This window comes from Hippocampus comes, unplaced genomic scaffold (assembly GCF_001891065.2).
Source record: "Hippocampus comes isolate QL1 unplaced genomic scaffold, H_comes_QL1_v1.1 scaffold86, whole genome shotgun sequence".
Taxonomy (NCBI): Eukaryota; Metazoa; Chordata; class Actinopteri; order Syngnathiformes; family Syngnathidae; genus Hippocampus; species Hippocampus comes.
This window is the reverse complement of record NW_017805882.1, coordinates 1,937,694-1,956,701: the sequence shown is the minus strand read 5'-3', so window position 1 is coordinate 1,956,701 and position 19,008 is coordinate 1,937,694. Positions and strand designations below refer to the sequence as shown.

Genomic DNA, 19,008 nt, shown 5'->3' with positions numbered 1-19,008 from the left:
GAAACACTGCCATTGTGTTTCTGCTAATGCTCACGTTTAAAAAGAGTTGCTTTTTTTCGGGGTAAACTTCGTCACAAACTTTAAGTATACCGTTTTTAATGAAATCCCCCTTCCCCCTCCATGTCCATGTTCTTGTTTGCGTGTTTCGTTTCATGATGTCGTCTCAGATTACACTATTTCAATCGCGCCACACTTTCTCCACACAGAAGACACACAGGTTTTCCAGCTACGTCCATGAACATGTTCTTCGACTCTCACCTTGTTTGAAACCCCCGGTTCTCAGTGTCCACCTTCCGTTTTGCCATTTTTGATGGGTATGTGAAAGCTAATGTCACTGTTATGGGAACGACTGCTAGACGAATAAATATTTAAATAAAGCGGCCGACTGCTTGGCGCGTCACCGTTGCATTGTGGGAAATGTAGTTTTGGTGCGTGTAAAAGATCTGCGGGCTCTCGGCTTGCTGCGGTCCGCGGGCCGGTTCTAATAATAAATCAATATCATCCCAGGGGCCACTGAAAACATTCTCGCGGGCCGGATTTGGCCCGCGGGCCGGCACTTTGACATATGTGCTTTAGGTTCACCTAAAAAAACAACAATGAGCCGTTACGTGAACATCAATGGTAGTCCATTCATCATTCATTCGCAGAGATTTTTTAGTCAGTGCTGTACAGTATATCATGATCTAAGTGAAAATATTATTGTCGATTGATGTGCCTTTGTGAGGCCGGCGAAGAGAGAGCAGTCCCAGAGGGGTCATGCTCTTGGTAGATAAGTCACCAGGGTAACAAATAGCCATTATACAATATGACTTTATCACAACTCATTCACTGTAATGACTAACTCATGGTAGCAGGTTTAATGAAGTCCATATGGACCTGGATAAACACTATTTGCTGCACATGTTTCTCTTCGAGTTCAATTCACAGCTGCTTTGCCAATTGGCAAATCACCAGACCTGAAAGTCAGTGAGTGTCCTGAGCACTTAAATTTGACAATTAAGAAGTAATATGGCAATACACTTTGCAAACATATCATCAATTCAAGAATGATATACTGGAAAATACCACATTAGGGAGTGCACTTTGGCCTCCACCAAAAGAAGAAACAGGAAGATGACCCAAATGAAAAGTTGTGTGTGTCTTTACAATAATCCACTGCAATCCACAGAGATTGCAAAATGACCAGGGGGGGTTACAACTGTACTAGACAATCATCTCTGGAGCAAAACAGTTTAAAATGAATCCAGAGCAATTTAATGTTTTAACATCAGGGCACTCAAATAAATTAAAGATAATGGTAACAATAGAAACTACAGATGATTTAAAATACAAATGGGTGTTGTACATCCTCCATAAAGTTATGCATGTTTAGCATACATTATGAAATTTTGACATTGTGTTGTGTTTTGTCTTTTCTCTCCATTTTTAAAAAATATTATTGTAGTATTATTACTGCTGCAAAGACAAGCATGCATTTCACCTTGAGAACACATTTAGTGTCTGCCAGCTCTGTGGCACTCAGCACCTTTTTTCCCCCGGACTCCAGAAATGATTATCAGCCACTGTGGGGTATTTTAACATCGGCCAACTTTAACACCGGCCAACTTGGTAGGCTGTTTTTGATATTCATCCCACAATATGATCTCCTAAAATTGCACCATGAATAATAACTTGTCACACTGTTTACCATGAATAATAACTTTGCACATTTGTGGTTTGAGTGCTCGTAACATTAGGCTTTATTCATAAACCGTTATGAAGAAATCCGTTCCAAAGTCACACTGTTCATTCATGTGTTCATTGTGAAATAAAATTGAGGAATTCCAATTGGGGTTTTTTTTCTTAAGAATTATTCCAAGAACAAGTTGTGTGCCTTGGAGGGTGGACAACATGTCACAATTGAATCTTTTGAATACAGATTTAAAAAAAAAAACAACAACAACAAAATTTCATCTGGGTTGTTTGGGATCTTTTAAAGGGGAAGTTAAATTTTCTTTTCAGTAATGTACAGTAATGTGTTATATGCAGCCCCAGTAGTCTAAACACAGTATTCTCATTGCTTTGTAAAATTGTGTTTGTGGAGCAATCTTTGATGGATATTTACCGAAGCCCTGAGCAACTTTGTTGCCATTTTCAGTTGACAGCAAGTAGCAAAATGGCTGAGATTGATCAAAACCGGTGGATTTTGCTGCTGAATTCATATTCCACAAATGCAATGTCAATGAGAATGCCATGTTTAGACAAGTGGAGTTGCATGGAACGTACAAAATATAATTGGAAAGAAGATTTGGTCTTTGACTTCCGCTTTAAGGCCACATTGCTTTCTGGACCAAAATGCAAGTAAAGTGCCAAACTCCCATCACCCTAATCGATCTGGCACTGCATTTGTGAGGTTCTTAAAATTGACAATATTTCATTTCATTCAAAGGATTCATTCACATGCATGTAAACGTACCATTCATTCCGTTATAGATGCTCCGATGATGGGGTGACAACTCATCTCCAGCGGACCTCCTCTGCGCGTCTCTAATTGGACTGCCAAACTTCCCATGGTCAGGACTCAAACTGTATTGGTGCCTATGAGTCTCAGGACTGCCCCCTTGGACTGCACAACTTTTTTCAACGTGCTCACCGGTCCCTAAATGTGCATGTCGAGGCTCAGGGCTCTCACAACCGGTACTGCTAATGCTGCTCCTGTGGTGCCTCTGGTAGAGGTCACCGCTGCCACCCTGGCTCAAGTAGTGCTGCCTCTGGCCTAAAACAAGGTCAGAGCTGTAGTGCTTTGGATGCTGCTCTGGACTACTCCTTCCCACGTTCATTCCATATTTCTCTGGGCTCAAGCCTCGCATGGCCCGGCTGTGGTCAGGCACTGATATCGAGCCGCAACGTGGTCGACAGAGTTGGGGCAAAGTGTACGGGTACTCCAGACTTGTGCTCCGGTTGCGCCCAGCCGGGTGGTCAGGGCTAGACACCTCCCTGTCTGCCATTGCTCCTCCTATGGCACTGATGCTGCTACATCTGGGTTTATGCATCAGCTCAGGACTCCCTTTTTCCCCTGAAATTCCGAGACCGCCCACTCCAACAGCCATGTGAGTTTGCTTATGCTGATGGTGATCTGAGCTGTCAGCACTCCCTGCACTAGAGGTGCTGCTCCCATCCCCAACATCCCTCATTAGGAGCCCCTGCCCGGGAACCAGCAGCAAACTATTCTGACTGTCTATGGAGTTTCGGGACCCCACGCATATTCCAACACTCCCACCACTTCCTCCACTTCCACCTACTATTCCTTTATCCTCATCCAGGAGGAGACAGAGCTCTTTGAGCTCCAGGTTTTCGCGGATGACCTCCTCCTGTCGAAGCTCTAATTCCTTGAGTTTTTGGAGATAGAGGGTCACCTCTTTGCGCATAATGCTCGAGCTGTAACGGCCCAGACGCTGCCACTCCCTGGACACTCGCTTTCCTTTTTGCCGGTCATCATCCAAGAAGCAGCACAAGTCTCGCAGTTCGCGGTTGTCTTCCTGTAGCTTCTGATTGATGTCCTGACAGGGAGAAATAGAAACATGAGAGGAAGACTGGCTGCATTGTTAATGCTAATCAGAGACAGAAGACATTCTAAATGTGTTTGTGTTTTGATACAATGTTAAATTATTTGTCTGTACGTCAAAGTACAGTGCTACCATGATTTCCACTGTAATTCCATTGCATGGTTCTTGAATATATGAAACACTGCATGCAATAATATTGAAATAATATCGTCATTCTTTCTCTCTTACCCAACAATGCACTGACTCATTGTGTGGCATTCGTTATACAATACATCACAAAGATCTGTAGGAGCCTCACCCTCAGGTAAAACTATAAGACGGTGCAACATATAACCTTAGTGCTATGCCCTTAAACGTAACCTTCTCACCTCTAGCAAGGATTCCCCTTCATTCCTCTTTGTGCAACAATTTAACTCTCTTTAATTGGTCCTCTCCGGGTCTCTAGTTTCCCTATTGCCTCCAATTCTTTCCATTGTAATTAGGCAGCTTGGATGGGTGGGAAGGTGACAATGTCTCCTAGAAAGGCAAATGATTCTCAAGTGATGCTGCACCAGGCTGGATTTCTGCTTAAACTGTAAACAATGTCCACATTGTGCCTTTTTGTCATGGTATAATCACAAAAGATGCACAAGATTTTTCTAAAACGTTTGTAAGAATATAAAATAAAATACAATTTTACAGAAAAGCCAGAGGTTGAGTATACTGTCGCTAAATAAAGCTATAATGTGCACTTGGACTATTTGTAAGCTACATACTGTACTCTCTGTACAAGTAATCAAATGCAGACCCACAGAATGGCACAATGAACTTCGGGATAACCTCGAGTCTGATACCATGTTTGCAGCTCATCACGCCCACTACTGTGCGTGTACTCAGGTGCGCTCTAATGCTACAGCTACATGATCTCATCCCTCACGAAATGCTCCCCTCCTCACCTTCAGCCCCCTGATCTCGTTCAAGTGCAACTGTAAGCTGCGATTGACCTCTCGGATGAGATTTCCGTGGTCCAGAATCACGCTCATCTTGTCGGCCTCGGAGCGTCTCAGACGCCTCACCAGGTCTTCCTTGGTCCACTTGAGCAGGTCCTCATCGGATAAGCCGGAGACGTCGTCCGCCGGACTGTCGGTCTTGGCTATTGACAGCTGCACCTGAGGCTGGGGCGGTGTAGTCGCTTTCTCCATTGGCACAGCTCCTCCAAAGGGCGGAAAATATTCAGCGGTTTGCTGGTAGTCCCTGCTCGCATCAGCTCGCCGATTGATTCGTGGATGAAGGTTATCGTCTTAACATCGGTGGCATAGTTTTTCGACACCGCCTTTGCTCTCGACACGGCTGCTGCTCACCACACTGCAGGCGCAACAGCTGACGATGCCGGCTGAGTGCTGGGAGGACGCTCTGCCGTCACTGCAACATCCCTACGGTCGAGGTGGTGCCTCTCTTCACTTTGCTTCCCCTCGGCCCCCCAGCTACAGTTCGCGAGTAAGAAATAGTGAGCCTTCAGGATCACGCCTGCTCGCACAATGAGAGCTGGTGAGGAGAGTCCGTGGTCACCGTCTGTACCACCTCTCTCTCTCTCTCTCTCTCTCTCTCTCTCTCTCTCTCTCTCTCGCTCTGTGTCATGAAAAATAAAGAGTAGTCGCAGCGCCATCTAATGTCCTCCAGTGTTTTATGCTTGTCTTTGCTTCTACATGGACCGTCCGTTAAAGCTGCTGATTTTGAACTTGAAAGCATAGGGATACTTGTTAACTAGTGAAAGAAGGGTCTCTGCATTCTCTTTTGGATGATATCACCGATTTACGCCCGCAAAATAATAATAATAATTTGGCGCCCTCTAGACAGCCTATCCCAGCTGTCTTCGGGCAGTAGGCGGAGGACACCCTGAACCGGTTGCCAGCCACGCTCATATTCACACCTGAGGACTATTTAGAGTGTTCAATCAGCCTGCCGTGCATGTCTTTACATTATTCTATTATTCTGTCAGCGTGATATGCCTTTACCCCGTGATATGCCTTTGCTTTTAATCAAGTGAGAGTACAATAAATGAGGTACTGAATAACTAGGTCTATTAAAAGTAACAAAATGAACCAGTATCGCGTACTCGTGCTATGTATTGCTGTACAAGTGGCATCTGGTTTATACGCCGGTTTCCAAAAACTGTAACAACAACGATCAAAAATAATTCAATCGAAAAAAAATGACAAAGTGCAACAATAAATAGAGCTGCTTATACAATATAATTAAATCAATAATCAACAACTTTAATAGAAACATTTTGCTTGTTTTATGTTACTGACCAATATTCTGCTGCTAGTTCACTTCTGAGACGACTCTGATGAGTAGACATTTATCAAATGTATACAGTAATGACATGCATGTATCCCGAATCAGATACAGTACAGTATATGATTACATAACAACCATACAAAGTATTTTTAAATGTAAAGTGTCAAAGACACTGATAATGGTCAAATTTCAATTGCGTGTCTTACAATACTTTAATTAAACATGGAAAAGAGTTTTACTTTCGATTGATCCTGGAAGCTAGAGTCAGAGTTTGTAAATATTATTTCCTGACTAAATGTAGAAATTCCGACTTCTGACAAGAGTCGGAATGCACCATCACTCGCGTTGTGTGGACGGCAACTTCCTGTTCCGAATGCGTGCGGATACGCCCGTTTTGCGTCATTGATATCGAAACCAATTGGAACTGTTGAAGCTTGGAGTTACACGTCACTTTACAGAGAGCACAAGCCGGCTAGTCGTGAACATTCGCAGTCTCCTGTGTTCTGTTGCTTGTCCATCTTGTGTTTTTGAGGTCCAAATGTTGCATTTGTTTTAATAGAATAAACGCTGATACGGACGTCACTCTGATATTAAAGGTAAGATGATTTCATCCACGAGACAATGTACAGCAGATTGGAGGGGTTGTCAGAAGATGGGCTAATGCTAAATAAATTCCGTTAGCGGTGTAGCATACCGGACACCTACATTCGGTTACAGGTCGTGTTAGCAAACCACGGATAGAAAACGTTTTGTTTTCTTTTTTGGACTAATTTTAAGTATATATCGTTCACGATAAGGCTTTTGTTACCTTTTGTATTCGAAGTGTAACACTAAGTGTTCGGTCTCGTGTACTGTATGGGACGTTGATGGTGTACAGTACTTTAGGATGGCAAAACCCTTTCCTTGCACAACACTTTCTGTGTCAAGGCTTCAAATCTGAAAGATTTTTTTGTTATGCTCAACGCTCAAGAACATTACGTTTGCAGTATAGTATTAGTACACCCTCTGATAGTTTATGTTATTTCGATTTTTTTTTCAGACGGTGTCGTCCATGAGTAATTTAAAGACTGAAAATGTCTTGCCGAATTGTATGTCATGTACTAATACCGACATTTGAATTTCAATTCTTCGTCCTTCAACTTGTTCGTTCACATCTCGGCAATGTAACGAGGCAATGCGGATGTAGCAATAAATCCACAGAAATTGATAGGCTACTATTGCGAGGAAAATTAAATGTTGACATCTGAGTCCTTTGTGAGCAAACACATTCAATATTTTTTAAAGAGATGGCTTTATTCAAATGTGTCAACCCTAGAAAAATCCTGGTAATAAATTAAGTAACAAGTTAAGACCACAAGTCGTGAGAACCCAAACATCATTTTCTTGAGTTGCGTATTTTTTCCGCTCCACATTTGGGCATGCGAACAGTGTGTCCTCTACTAGCAATTAGTTTCCTGTTACAGCAGAAGGATAATAATTTCCTTGCTGAAGGCGTAACAAAATTTCAGTAACACACACAAACAAAGGTGGAGTAAAACATTAGTAAAATGTCTCACACACTCACCATAACTCGTTGATCAGGTTTCTCTGAGGTGCATTTGTGCGTCATATTTTCAAATTAGACATTGAAATGTAATGCAAACATTTGTACTGTTTGTTTTAGACTAGATAAAACTAGAAGCAGGTTTTGTGTGAGTGTGTCATCTTCATATTGTCCTCTGTTGACCCTCTACGCTTCTGAAGCTTGCTGATGGCCACCTACCAGGAATTCATCCAACAGAATGAGGACCGGGATGGCGTGAGATTCAGTTGGAATCTTTGGCCCTCCAGCCGACTAGAAGCGACCAGGCTTGTGGTGCCTGTCTCGTGTCTCTTCACACCACTCAAGGAAAGGCCCGACCTGCCCCCAGTCCAATATGAGCCTGTCATGTGCAGCCGAGCCAACTGCAAAGCAGTGCTCAATCCGCTGTGGTAAGTTACACCTGCACAAAGTGTTTACTAACTACTTTATTGTAGTTTTAGTTTTTTGCTGACCTTTTGTGATTGGCCAACAAGGTGTAACTAAAACATTTTCCATTGTTAATATTAAGAGCTAAAAGAAAATTCTGGCATGATACTGATGTGAGATTTTTTTAATGCAATATCATATCTACTGTACATGTATATTGTGTTCGCTGGTTAAACTCTTATTTGTTGAAACTGGGTTCTTCATTTGGAATAAGTGTCACAAAACAAACCAAAAGCATATCACGCTTTCCCGAAATTCAGTATGCTGTGTGCTGATTTGACATCATGCATGACAGCAGTTCGAGTTTTTTTGTTTGTTTTTGGGAGTTTTCAAAAAAGCCTCTTGAAGCGAAAGAAAATAGGTATACAGTATAAGTTTAGATTCTTCAAACATTTTCGTTGAATTCAGAATTATGCTATTTGAATTTGACTTAAGTGCTTCCAGTGTACAATAAATATTAAGGTACATTATTTATTTACAAATGATCAAAACAATTCCGTTTGTTAGCTTTTTCACCTGAAACATATGGTAGCCTGGTGTCAATGGGTGGAGTGTTGCATTTTGCAGAGTGGATGTGGCATGCTAAACTATTCAGTGATTCCTGGTTTTGATTATTGCTTTTGTTCATAATCATTATGTTTTTGTTCCAGTGTGCTGTCTCGGGCACAGCAGAAAAAGACATCTAGTATTTCATGTTTACTCCATTATATGTCGTATATTTACTCATCATTAACTAACAGCAACGACGGCCGAAATCCAATTTGGCCATAGAAAGTATAGCACATTATTCTTTCTGTGTTTGGATGCATAACAAACCCGTTTGTTTTTTTGTTTTTTTTTATCCATTTTGTAACAGTCAAGTTGACTTCAGAGCAAAGATTTGGGCCTGTAACTTCTGCTTCCAGAGAAACCCTGTAAGTACTGATGATCGCAGGATGTTTTGAAGCATACGTAGCTATGTCTTACTTATTTTGCCTACATGCATCTCTGTATGTTTGCAGTTCCCTCCTTCCTATGCGGGAATATCAGAAGTGAACCAACCAGCTGAACTCATGCCACAGTTTTCCACCATTGAGTACATAGTACAGGTACATGCAACACACTTTGTTACTGTGACCACATCTCATGCATGGACCGACGGATAGTACAATGTGACCCATTGACATTCTATTTTGGACATTAGCATACCACACATTCCTAAACAACACTGAATCATGTGCAATTTTCTCCTTTTTACAGCGCGGACCCTCAGCTCCACTGATCTTCCTTTATGTAGTAGACACGTGCTTGGAAGAAGAAGACCTCCAGGCTTTGAAAGAGTCCCTTCAGATGTCCCTCAGTCTTCTGCCTCCCAATGCTTTAGTGGGCCTCATCACTTTCGGGCGAATGGTGCAGGTTCATGAGCTTAGTTGCGAGTTGATCTCCAAGAGCTACGTATTCAGGGGCACCAAGGATCTCACCTCTAAACAGATTCAGGTGGGTGACGTAAGACGGTGATGAATTAGGATTCTCACTGTAACTATTGACATTAAAACAAAACAAAAAAAAAAAGCTGGAGTACATGGCAAACAGACCGAGAGATGGTTGCTAAGGTGAGTTTCAGAAGAATTCCTGATACCAAGTCCGACAGCGGTTTGCACACTTCGATTGTGTTTAACTCCAGAGGGCTGTTTCCCCTACAACTTAAGTCAATATAAACACGCCTGCGGCTCACACTTGCCTTGAAGCAGACTTTGGTGCCATCATTCGTTGTATGTACTGCTGAATACACCGATAGTACAAAATGTCAAAAATGACACTCAACAAAATCTCTTCATTTTTTCAGGAGATGTTGGGTTTAACAAAGCCTTCTGTAGCAGGACAGCCAGGGCGCCCTCCTGCACCTCAAGATGCTGCAGCCTCTTGCAGGTATGAAGGAGTAGCAACACCCCATTTGCTGCTTTCCCTTAGTGAATTGAAACAGTTTCTAAAAGTCCCACTATTTAAAATGACAATTGTCTCATCTTTGATATTCAGGTTCCTTCAGCCTGTGCACAAAGTTGATATGAATCTGACCGATTTACTGGGGGAGCTCCAGAGAGACCCCTGGCCTGTTCCCCAGGGTAAAAGGCCTCTCCGATCTACTGGTGTTGCGCTGTCTGTTGCTGTTGGTCTGCTGGAGGTATTATAACCTGATTACCAAAGCTACAAAGTGAATATCATATCAATATTAAATAAGAAATTGACCCATTATGGAAGAGAAAAGTTTCATGATGCATTTACTGTCCGTACCCAATTTATTAGAATGTCATAAAAATGAGAAAACAAATGTTTGGCTAATCTTTAAAAAAATGTTTGAATGTCGTTGTGTAATGTAAATGCAGTGCAAGGGAACGTTCACAGTCATTTTGTGTGCACAAACCTTTACTACACGATAAAGTGCCTTATTTTTAACGAAGGTGAACTAGAATGTGATCATATTTAATCTGCAAAATGAAAGCTTTTTCTTTTTTGGATCTCACCGTGTAAGCAGTCATTTTTAAGGAAGCGCCGTGTGCACTGAACTTTAGCCTCTTTCTGTTGATTCTTCCACGTGCTGCTGTTCAGTGATGCACTCTCTGCAGAATCTTTATCTTGTGCAGAAACGATACATGTAATTCTCTAGCTCAAAGGCCAGTTCTGTTTGCCTTCTGTGTTTTCCCCTTACCCGTCATTATCCTCTAATCTGTATGAGTATGTAATGCAAGTGCAACCGACCGCTCTCTTTTAGCCAAGCAAAGAGGCCTGATTAGATTAAATTTAGGTTTCGGCCACGACTTCACACTGGATTGTTTGTCCAGAGGCATGCCAGCCTTAAACTTGTGAGGCAGCAACGACAAAAAAAAATTGTTCACTACGATGAGGTTTTCTTATATTTATTCTGACATAACCTAAACTAAACATGCAAGTGTATGTTTCTGCATCTTCGCATATTCCTAGGGGCTGTTTTTGCTTAAACTGGTTTCCTGGAAGACCTTGCTTTCAACATGTATTCATATTGGCATCAACAAGAATCCCTTCTCTCAACATGCCTGTTCTAATGGAAAACTTGAAAACCTGTGCACATCTCTTGCGCTGCATTGTATAAATAATACTGTAATACAAAACAATGTCACGAATAAAATTCTAAGTGTTCACTAGGCAACAAAAAAAAACTTAAATAATCCATTCATCTCAATTATTTTGTCAATCAACAGATTTTAAAAACAAGATGTTTCAAATTGACAGTGCAGAAAATATAAATAGATTTGTATGATTCAATTACTGATTTGTGCTGTAACATGTCAGAAAATAGACAAAATTGCTGTCCATTGTTTTCCAAAGTAAAATCTGATGTTTGCAAATGTCTTGTTAAGGCACTGAAATTTCAAGGATTTGTGCTATCTTTTAAAATTAAACAAGGTCCGGACATAATTACTCAGTTAAAACAATTCTCTATGAATTTGCTTATAGATTGAGTGATTAAACGTCGCAGCTGTCATGTTCAGTGCTCATGTTCGCTGTTTAATTAAATGTGATTATTGCACTTGATGTTTGAACTTATGTGGTAACAATCTCTTAGGGCACATTCCCCAACACTGGTGCTCGCGTCATGCTCTTCATCGGCGGGCCCCCCACTCAGGGCCCCGGAATGGTGGTGGGAGACGAGCTGAAAACCCCCATCCGCTCCTGGCATGACATCCAGAAGGATAACGCTCGCCACTTGAAGAAGGCTACAAAGGTGAGTCAAAACATGGCTAACGGTGTTCAATGATAAGCTCTTTTTGGACTCAACCTGATACAATAAATAAAATCCCCACTGTCTTCATATTCTTTTTTAAATGTAGTACTATGAAGCCTTAGCCAACCGATCAGCAGTAAACGGCCACAGTATTGACATCTACGCCTGTGCTTTGGACCAGACTGGGCTGCTGGAAATGAAATGTTTATCTAATCTCACTGGGTACGTCAGCAAATGACAGCCAAACATTTGATGGCTGCGGGATTGTTTATTTGAGTGTTACGCACATAATACTATGCAAACAGACAGGTATTCCACTCTTCCTTCCTTTTGCGATCTATTCTCGTTTAGCAAGGTAGTGTACAGAACAGAAGATGGACAATGTGTGCTGTTTTTTGTATGAATGAATGAAACGTAAACACTGTAACCAAACAATATGCATTTCTAGTCTGCATTACACATTCAGTACTATTACTTAAAATGTAAGCTGCAAGTAATGAAAAGATGAGAATGGTCTCTGCTCTACTCTCAGGGGACACATAGTCATGGGAGACTCCTTCAATACCTCGTTGTTCAAGCAAACTTTCCAGAGAGTTTTCAACAAAGATTATAACGGCGACTTCCGCATGGCCTTCGGAGGCATCATGGAGGTCAAGGTAAATAAGTGATTTTGTGCTCACAATTTTCAACTGAGTCTATTTCTGCAAGCAATATAGAAGTGAATAATGTTGACGTTTTGATCAGTGGTCACGTTTCCATGATTGTGTATTCCAAAGCTTTACAAATGTGTCAATGTGTCTGTGCAGACTTCACGAGAACTGAAGGTTTGCGGGGCCATTGGACCTTGCGTATCGCTCAACTCAAAGGGCTCCTGCGTGTCCGAGAATGTAAGTCGTTGTATTCTATTGCTGTTATTTGGGAGCTCGCTGTCACTCTTAACAATTCACTGTTTTGTGTAGGAGATGGGCGTTGGTGGCACAAGCCAGTGGAAAGTGTGCAGTCTTAGTCCTTCCACCACTTTGGGCATTTATTTTGAAGTGGTGAATCAGGTAAAGCAAAATTGCTTGGGCCTCAAGCTCAGGAATATTCATTTATTTTGACTGAGTAAACACAACATTAGTTAATACAGTACAGTCGAACCTCACTACAACGTATCTCGAGGGACATAACGAATCTGTACGTTATAACGGTAATTCATTGTAACCATTTCCACTAAAATGGCCAATAAGGAGGCTTACATTATAAAGGTGTTCGTTGTTCGCAAAATTGGCAAATGAAAAATGAGTTACGTGAAATCTGGACTTTGAATTGTGAACGTTAGAAGGGGGGAAACGTAAATGGGGTATGTTGAAAAGAGGTACGACTGTAGTCTTGTGGCGAATTCATAGTTATGTGCCGTCTCGTTGTATGCAGCACAATGCACCAATCCCACAGGGTGGCCGGGGGGCAGTCCAGTTTGTAACCCAATACCAGCATTCCAACACTCAGAGGAGGATACGTGTCACCACAATTGCCAGGAAGTAAGAACACTTTTTTATTATTGATACAACAAACAATCTTATGCAGGTGTACTTGGCCTGTCTGCTAAAATTGTGAAAAAAAACAAAACGTATGTTTTAAATTCTCAGTCAGCCATTCAATGTTCCCTCTAAGCTGCACCTGTGCGCAATTGCGTACTGTTTTCACCTTCTCAGCACACAGGAAATGTATGCAGCACATTAAAAAAAAAAATCAAACCAGAGCTGTTTGCGCTTTTTGTATTTTTCATATCCTCCTCTTATAAAGCGATTAAAATATAGGCGGTTTAACTTTTTTTTTTGTCACATTTAGTACCTCCCTGTATATCACATCATGTGTTATGATCTCAGGTTTTGGACAGGTATGATATTAGTTTGAGCACCGTGTGCATATCTGTTGCTCACCGTGGTTCTAAGAACGCTCAGGGAGTTTGTGTGAATGCTCTCATGGAAATTCAGAGGGAATATTACAGACATTATAGCCTTGTACATGGGCAAAAAGAGGACATTCTGTTGGAGTTATCACTCTGTTCTGCGTTTCACTGCCAGCAATCAATATTCTTGCAACTTAAAGTTAGTTGCTCTTCAAAAGAATATAATTCAAATATGATGCTCTAATATCATTAAAAAACATGATCAATGATTCTATCGTTTATTGTGATCTTTTCTAGGAACATGTATCATCATTAAAATGTTACTGTGACAGGCCCAACCCTAATCATCATTAAAATATGTTATTGTGACAGGCCCTACCTGCACCACACCTGTGTTTAACTGTACCCACAGTGTCTTCTTGTCATATGTGTCCCCACCCAAGCTGGGCAGATGCACAGTCCCAAATTCAGCACATTGAGTCATCATTTGATCAAGAAGCAGCCGCTGTGCTCATGGCTCGCCTGGGCGTCTTCCGAGCAGAGTCGGAGGAGGGGCCCGATGTGTTGCGCTGGCTCGACAGGCAGTTAATTCGCCTGGTGAGTGACTCATCGCAGAATGTGAAGAACACTGCACAATTAATCTGAAATGAGAAAAATTACTCTATGGTTCTATTTTTCCCATGTATGCTTTCACGTGTTGCAGTGCCAAAAGTTTGGTCAATTCAATAAAGATGATCCGACGTCCTTCAAGCTGTCAGAGTCCCTGTCACTTTACCCTCAGGTACATTACACACATCTGCGAGTGATTCTTAAAAAAAGAAAAACAAGATTAATGTAAGGAATTTAATTGACATACCGAATGGTCTTAGGGCCAACTGCACAATCAAATGCAATCAATACTTTCTCCCTTTCCAAAGCTATGTTTGCTTGTCAGATGAGTATTTATTGAGGTGTTTGATTGAATGCACTGTCATGTAAGTAAATAGAGAATAAATAATATTAAAACAAACACCGCCAGAATGTTTGATAAAGCTATTTACTGGATTTGAAATGTAATGTCTACATGTCCGTGAATGGGACACTCATTTTCATGATGTCTTGTTTCTAACTTGCAGTTTATGTTCCACCTGCGGCGGTCGCCCTTCCTGCAAGTGTTCAACAACAGTCCAGATGAGTCCTCTTATTACAGGCACCACTTTGTCAGGCAGGACCTGACACAGTCGCTCATCATGATCCAGCCCATCCTTTACTCCTACTCCTTTCATGGCCCACCAGAGGTCAGCCTTACACGTTTTAGACTCTTGATCCTTGTGAGATGTGGAGATTTGTGCTATGTAAATGTGAACATTTAAAAAAAAAAACAAAAGACATCAGCGATTCTTCTCCTCCTCAGCCTGTACTCCTGGACAGCAGCAGCATCCTTCCAGATCGAATTTTGCTGATGGACACCTTCTTTCAGCTTGTTATCTACCATGGAGAGGTACTCGGAAGAATACAATCCACTACATCAGAACATTTAACATAAAATAAAAATCATACAACAGAACACGTAAAACATTGACGATAATACATTGAAATGTGTTCTTCTGCTTGAATTTATTCTAATGGACAAAATAATTTTTAAAAAAGCAAGGCTTTTGCAAGGTTCCCATGCGTCCGGAGAAATCTGGAAATTATTTTTCGAATCATGGAAAACACATTGGAAAAAGGAAAAAACTGGGAAATGTACTGGAAAATTATTTTCCCACATTCTGTTTCTCTGTGCCATGTGGTTGAATGCAAACAGGTTAAAGAGACATGTATTTCTGTTTTCAGCTCCATTCAGTGGGCAACATTAAGCCGTAGCACTTTTCTGCTTCATCTCTGCTCTAGCTGTTAGCATGGGCTTTGGCCTCTCTCAAACCAGCTCATTAGTCAATCAGATTAATTCCATTATCTGGATTTACTTAGAAATGCAAAGTAATTTCAATGGCAACCTTCAAATTAGCTTATTTTTGTGTTGGGACATTTGCGAATTAGCAGTTCTTTTGGGGTCAATGATGAGAACCGAATTGCAACTTTGAGGGATGTTTTATTTATTTTTTTGTTTGTTTGTTTGTTTGGCTGATTTGGTAAAAGTAAAAAATATAGGATACAATTGCAGAAAGTAACACTTAACCAAAGCTTGGGGCTTGAATTATGTATTATTGTATGTTGTGATAACTTGACTCGTACTGTAGCAGATGAAAAAGTCTTGGAAAAGTCTCGGAAAGTCCTGGAAAATCATTTCAAGAAAAGAGTGGGAACCTTGTTGTGTTTCATTAGTTTTGGCTAGTTTGAAAGTTTCTCTGGCTTAGACACTTTGATTTTGGACAGGTGATTCCATTAAAAGTTGCCTAACATCTGTTTTCCTTGCCTTTTTGTCCCCAGACCATAGCCCAGTGGCGAAAAGCAGGATACCAGGAAATGGCCGAGTATGAAAACTTCAAACAGCTGCTACAGGCACCTTTGGATGACGCGCAGGAGATTCTACAGACACGTTTTCCCATGCCTCGCTATGTCGATACAGAGCATGGAGGTTCGCAGGCCCGCTTCCTGCTCTCAAAGGTCAACCCTTCCCAGACCCACAACAACCTCTACGCTTGGGGACAGGTACCCTTTTTGACTTTTATTTTATTGCTGTAAAACTACTCATCTATGGTTTGGCATTGCACAAATTCTCCTATTAGCAGATCGTTTTGGGAACACATTTACTCAAAAACTGCCTTTTTGCTATTATTTGCAGTTTTAATGCTCAGGCCAAAGCCATGTCTATTAATAACAACAACAACAACAACAACAAAAAAGCACACCACACTGAAATCCAGATGTCACACACACACACACACACACACACACACACACACACGTGTCTGCTTGTTTACACATGTGAGGAGAGATGTCAGTATGAAAGGGACACTGTGCTGCAAATGAGCCGTGATCAAGGCCCCCATGGTGGACAGAAAAAGTGAAGCCAAATAGATGTTTGAGTACAGTCATTGTTAACAAAATTGATGATTACTCCAGTGAGAGGAATTGTCAAAATAGTGAGAGAGCTTTCAACTGGTTAACCGTTTCCTGAATGATACCACCCCTCCTCAAATGAAAGATTTTAAGATACAGAAGCATCTCTAGCAAGAGAGACTTCAAAGTAAACCTGTCAACAAGTGCAGGATCGTGGATTACCCAGCCTCTTATCCTAAATGGAGACTAGGGTAAAATGAAAATAGAATTATTCTCCAATTTGCCAAATCAAGAAAGAACTGCCTGATATGGAAGTTTGGCTCTGGAAGCCTTAGATTGAGATTGCCAAGAGCATTTGCATAAGCTAATCTTCGTGACAAATGCACTTAGTTCAATTAAAGTGATTCAAGGATTACAGTCATAAATGAGATTGGATAGTCTGAATGAGTCGGTGGGGTGGGGGCTCACGCTCATCACTGTTTTCATCATATTTGTTTGGTGTGCAACTACAGGAGACTGGAGCACCAATCCTGACTGATGACGTCAGCCTGCAGGTTTTCATGGACCACTTGAAAAAACTGGCTGTGACCAGCTCTGCGTAGACCTGTCAACATCCCACTTTACCGTTGGGGAGAACACAAGGAATTGACTCGACATTCCAGTTCAGCTGTCAGCATCCACCGAGTGTCTGCCTCCAAATGTTCTTGCTTTTATTTTTTCCCTGTCTCCACTCCTGTCACCTTTTCAGTGTGCAGATAGCAAAATCTCCCTTTCTGTTATATGTTTGACATTACTAAGCGATGCTTAATGCAAATACGTTTCCTTTGACTGGAACTAAAGAAATGAAGTGTAGAAAATGTAATTAATGCCCTAAATAAATTGTAATGAATGTACATATAAGCGTGTCTCTTAAACATTGACCAGATTGGTTGCACTTATTTGCTGTTTGAAAGGGTGAAAAGTGTACGGTGGATTGCCTTTGAGTGTTTTCGAAGAAAATTCCATCAGGGCAGATTATTGTTGCAAGGAATTGAAGTTTGTCACATCGTGTTTTGGGGGGAAAAACATTTGAATTGATTTGGAACTTAATTTGATAGTAGTCCATTCAGGCTGTCTTGATTACCATCTGGTATTTTGCATCTGGTTGGTGTGCAGATATCTTTGTAATCAAACTTTTTAATTTAGTTAGAGGAAACCATATGTATTAGGATGTGTTGGTTCATTAATGTGACCCAGCTAAAGGCTTGTTGCCATCATGTTACTTAAATTAGGTTTAATGTGTCTCATGAACAGTAGGTCACGATCCATTTGAACGCTGTAAATGGTTAGGTCAAACAAAAAAAGTAATTATATATACATACATACAAATCCAATTCCAACAAAGTTGGGGCATTGTGTTAAATGTGAATAAAAACAGAATAGAATGATTTGCAAATCATGATCAACCTATACTCAACTGTATTTATAGAGCACTTTAAAACACCCACCACTGTATACAAAGTACCACTACTGTACATGAAGCAAAAATAAATCATAAATCAAAACAATCAAATAAAAATGACAGAAAAAAATCACAAAACTAGTCAAACTAAAACCAAGTATCATGCTGAGTCAAAAGCCAGTGAATAAAAATAAATTCTAGGACGAGTTTTAAAGATAGGCAGCGAGGAGGCAGGACGGATGTTTCGTGGAAGATCATTACAAAGAGAGGGACCGGCGGCTGAAAAAGATCAATCCCCTCTGAGCCTTCGCTTAGTCCTCAGTACCTCTAATCGCGTCTGTTTCGCAGACCTGAGGTGTGTGGAGGAGCTCAGAGAGGCAAAGTGGAAAACAAATAATCAAATCTTAAAACGAGCTCTTCAAATGTACAAGGAGCCAGTGAAGGCATGCCAGAGTAGGAGTTATGTGCTCCATCGTAGAAGTACCTACCAGTCAAGAGCCGAGCAGTAACGTTTTGGATCAACTGGACATGCATGATGGAGGATTGGCTGCCTCCAAAACAAAGTGCATTTTCACCTTAGGCAGCTGACTATGGCAAAGCCCCCTTTCTCAGCAACACTTTGAAATAGTAATTCATGCATTTGTCACATCTCGACTAAGAGAAGAGTTTGACTGATTGACTGAGACTGACTGATCTTATTATTGTCAAGAACATTTGGGGGCTGACTTCCTCTTTAATGCTTGCCAAGATTATCAAATATGTCATTGCTATGGAAACTGTATTTCCTGTTGAGTGTAGCCCAATATAGTAGTATCAACACTTATTTACAGTAGATAGACGGTAAAATTATGATGACAGAGCATCACTGTAATGTGACTGTGTGGAAGCGGCAGTGAGGCCGAACTAACTACCGGTAATCTACACATCAGAATCACGTTTATAAAAATCTTCCTTGGCCTAGTCCATAGGTGTCAAACGCCGGTCCTGGAGGGCCGCCATCCTGCATGTTTTCTATCTCTCCCTGTTGCAACACACCTGACTCAAATGTTCAGACCATCAGCGAGCTTTGCAGAAACCAGATATTGTTCCTGTCCATTTGAATCAGAACGTTGCAATTTGTTG

At 41.2% G+C, this 19,008-nt stretch overlaps 2 protein-coding genes across 2 annotated transcripts in view; one reads left to right on the top strand and one right to left on the bottom strand.

Annotated features, from left to right (window-relative positions):
• The window catches only part of ccdc85al (coiled-coil domain containing 85A, like), a 23,271-nt gene extending 18,178 nt beyond the window's left edge, over positions 1-5,093 (bottom strand). The window contains exons 1-2 of the mRNA XM_019889397.1: positions 4,481-5,093; positions 2,456-3,539 (exon numbers count right to left, since the gene is read on the bottom strand). Coding sequence (XP_019744956.1) covers positions 2,456-3,539; positions 4,481-4,726 — 1,330 coding nt within the window. The 5' untranslated portion in view covers positions 4,727-5,093. The remainder of the gene's footprint in view (positions 1-2,455; positions 3,540-4,480) is intronic.
• Positions 5,094-6,290: 1,197 nt separating this feature from the next.
• On the top strand, positions 6,291-17,289 carry sec23b (SEC23 homolog B, coat complex II component). The gene is made up of 19 exons (XM_019889396.1): positions 6,291-6,421; positions 7,569-7,796; positions 8,690-8,747; positions 8,835-8,921; positions 9,073-9,309; positions 9,659-9,741; positions 9,850-9,994; positions 11,414-11,572; positions 11,679-11,794; positions 12,105-12,228; positions 12,379-12,459; positions 12,532-12,621; positions 12,986-13,092; positions 13,907-14,060; positions 14,167-14,244; positions 14,579-14,740; positions 14,857-14,943; positions 15,873-16,094; positions 16,958-17,289. Exons 2-19 carry the CDS (start codon positions 7,576-7,578, stop codon positions 17,045-17,047), a joined length of 2,301 nt encoding a protein of 766 aa, XP_019744955.1. The 5' UTR covers positions 6,291-6,421; positions 7,569-7,575; the 3' UTR covers positions 17,048-17,289.
• The last annotated feature ends 1,719 nt before the right edge of the window (positions 17,290-19,008 follow it).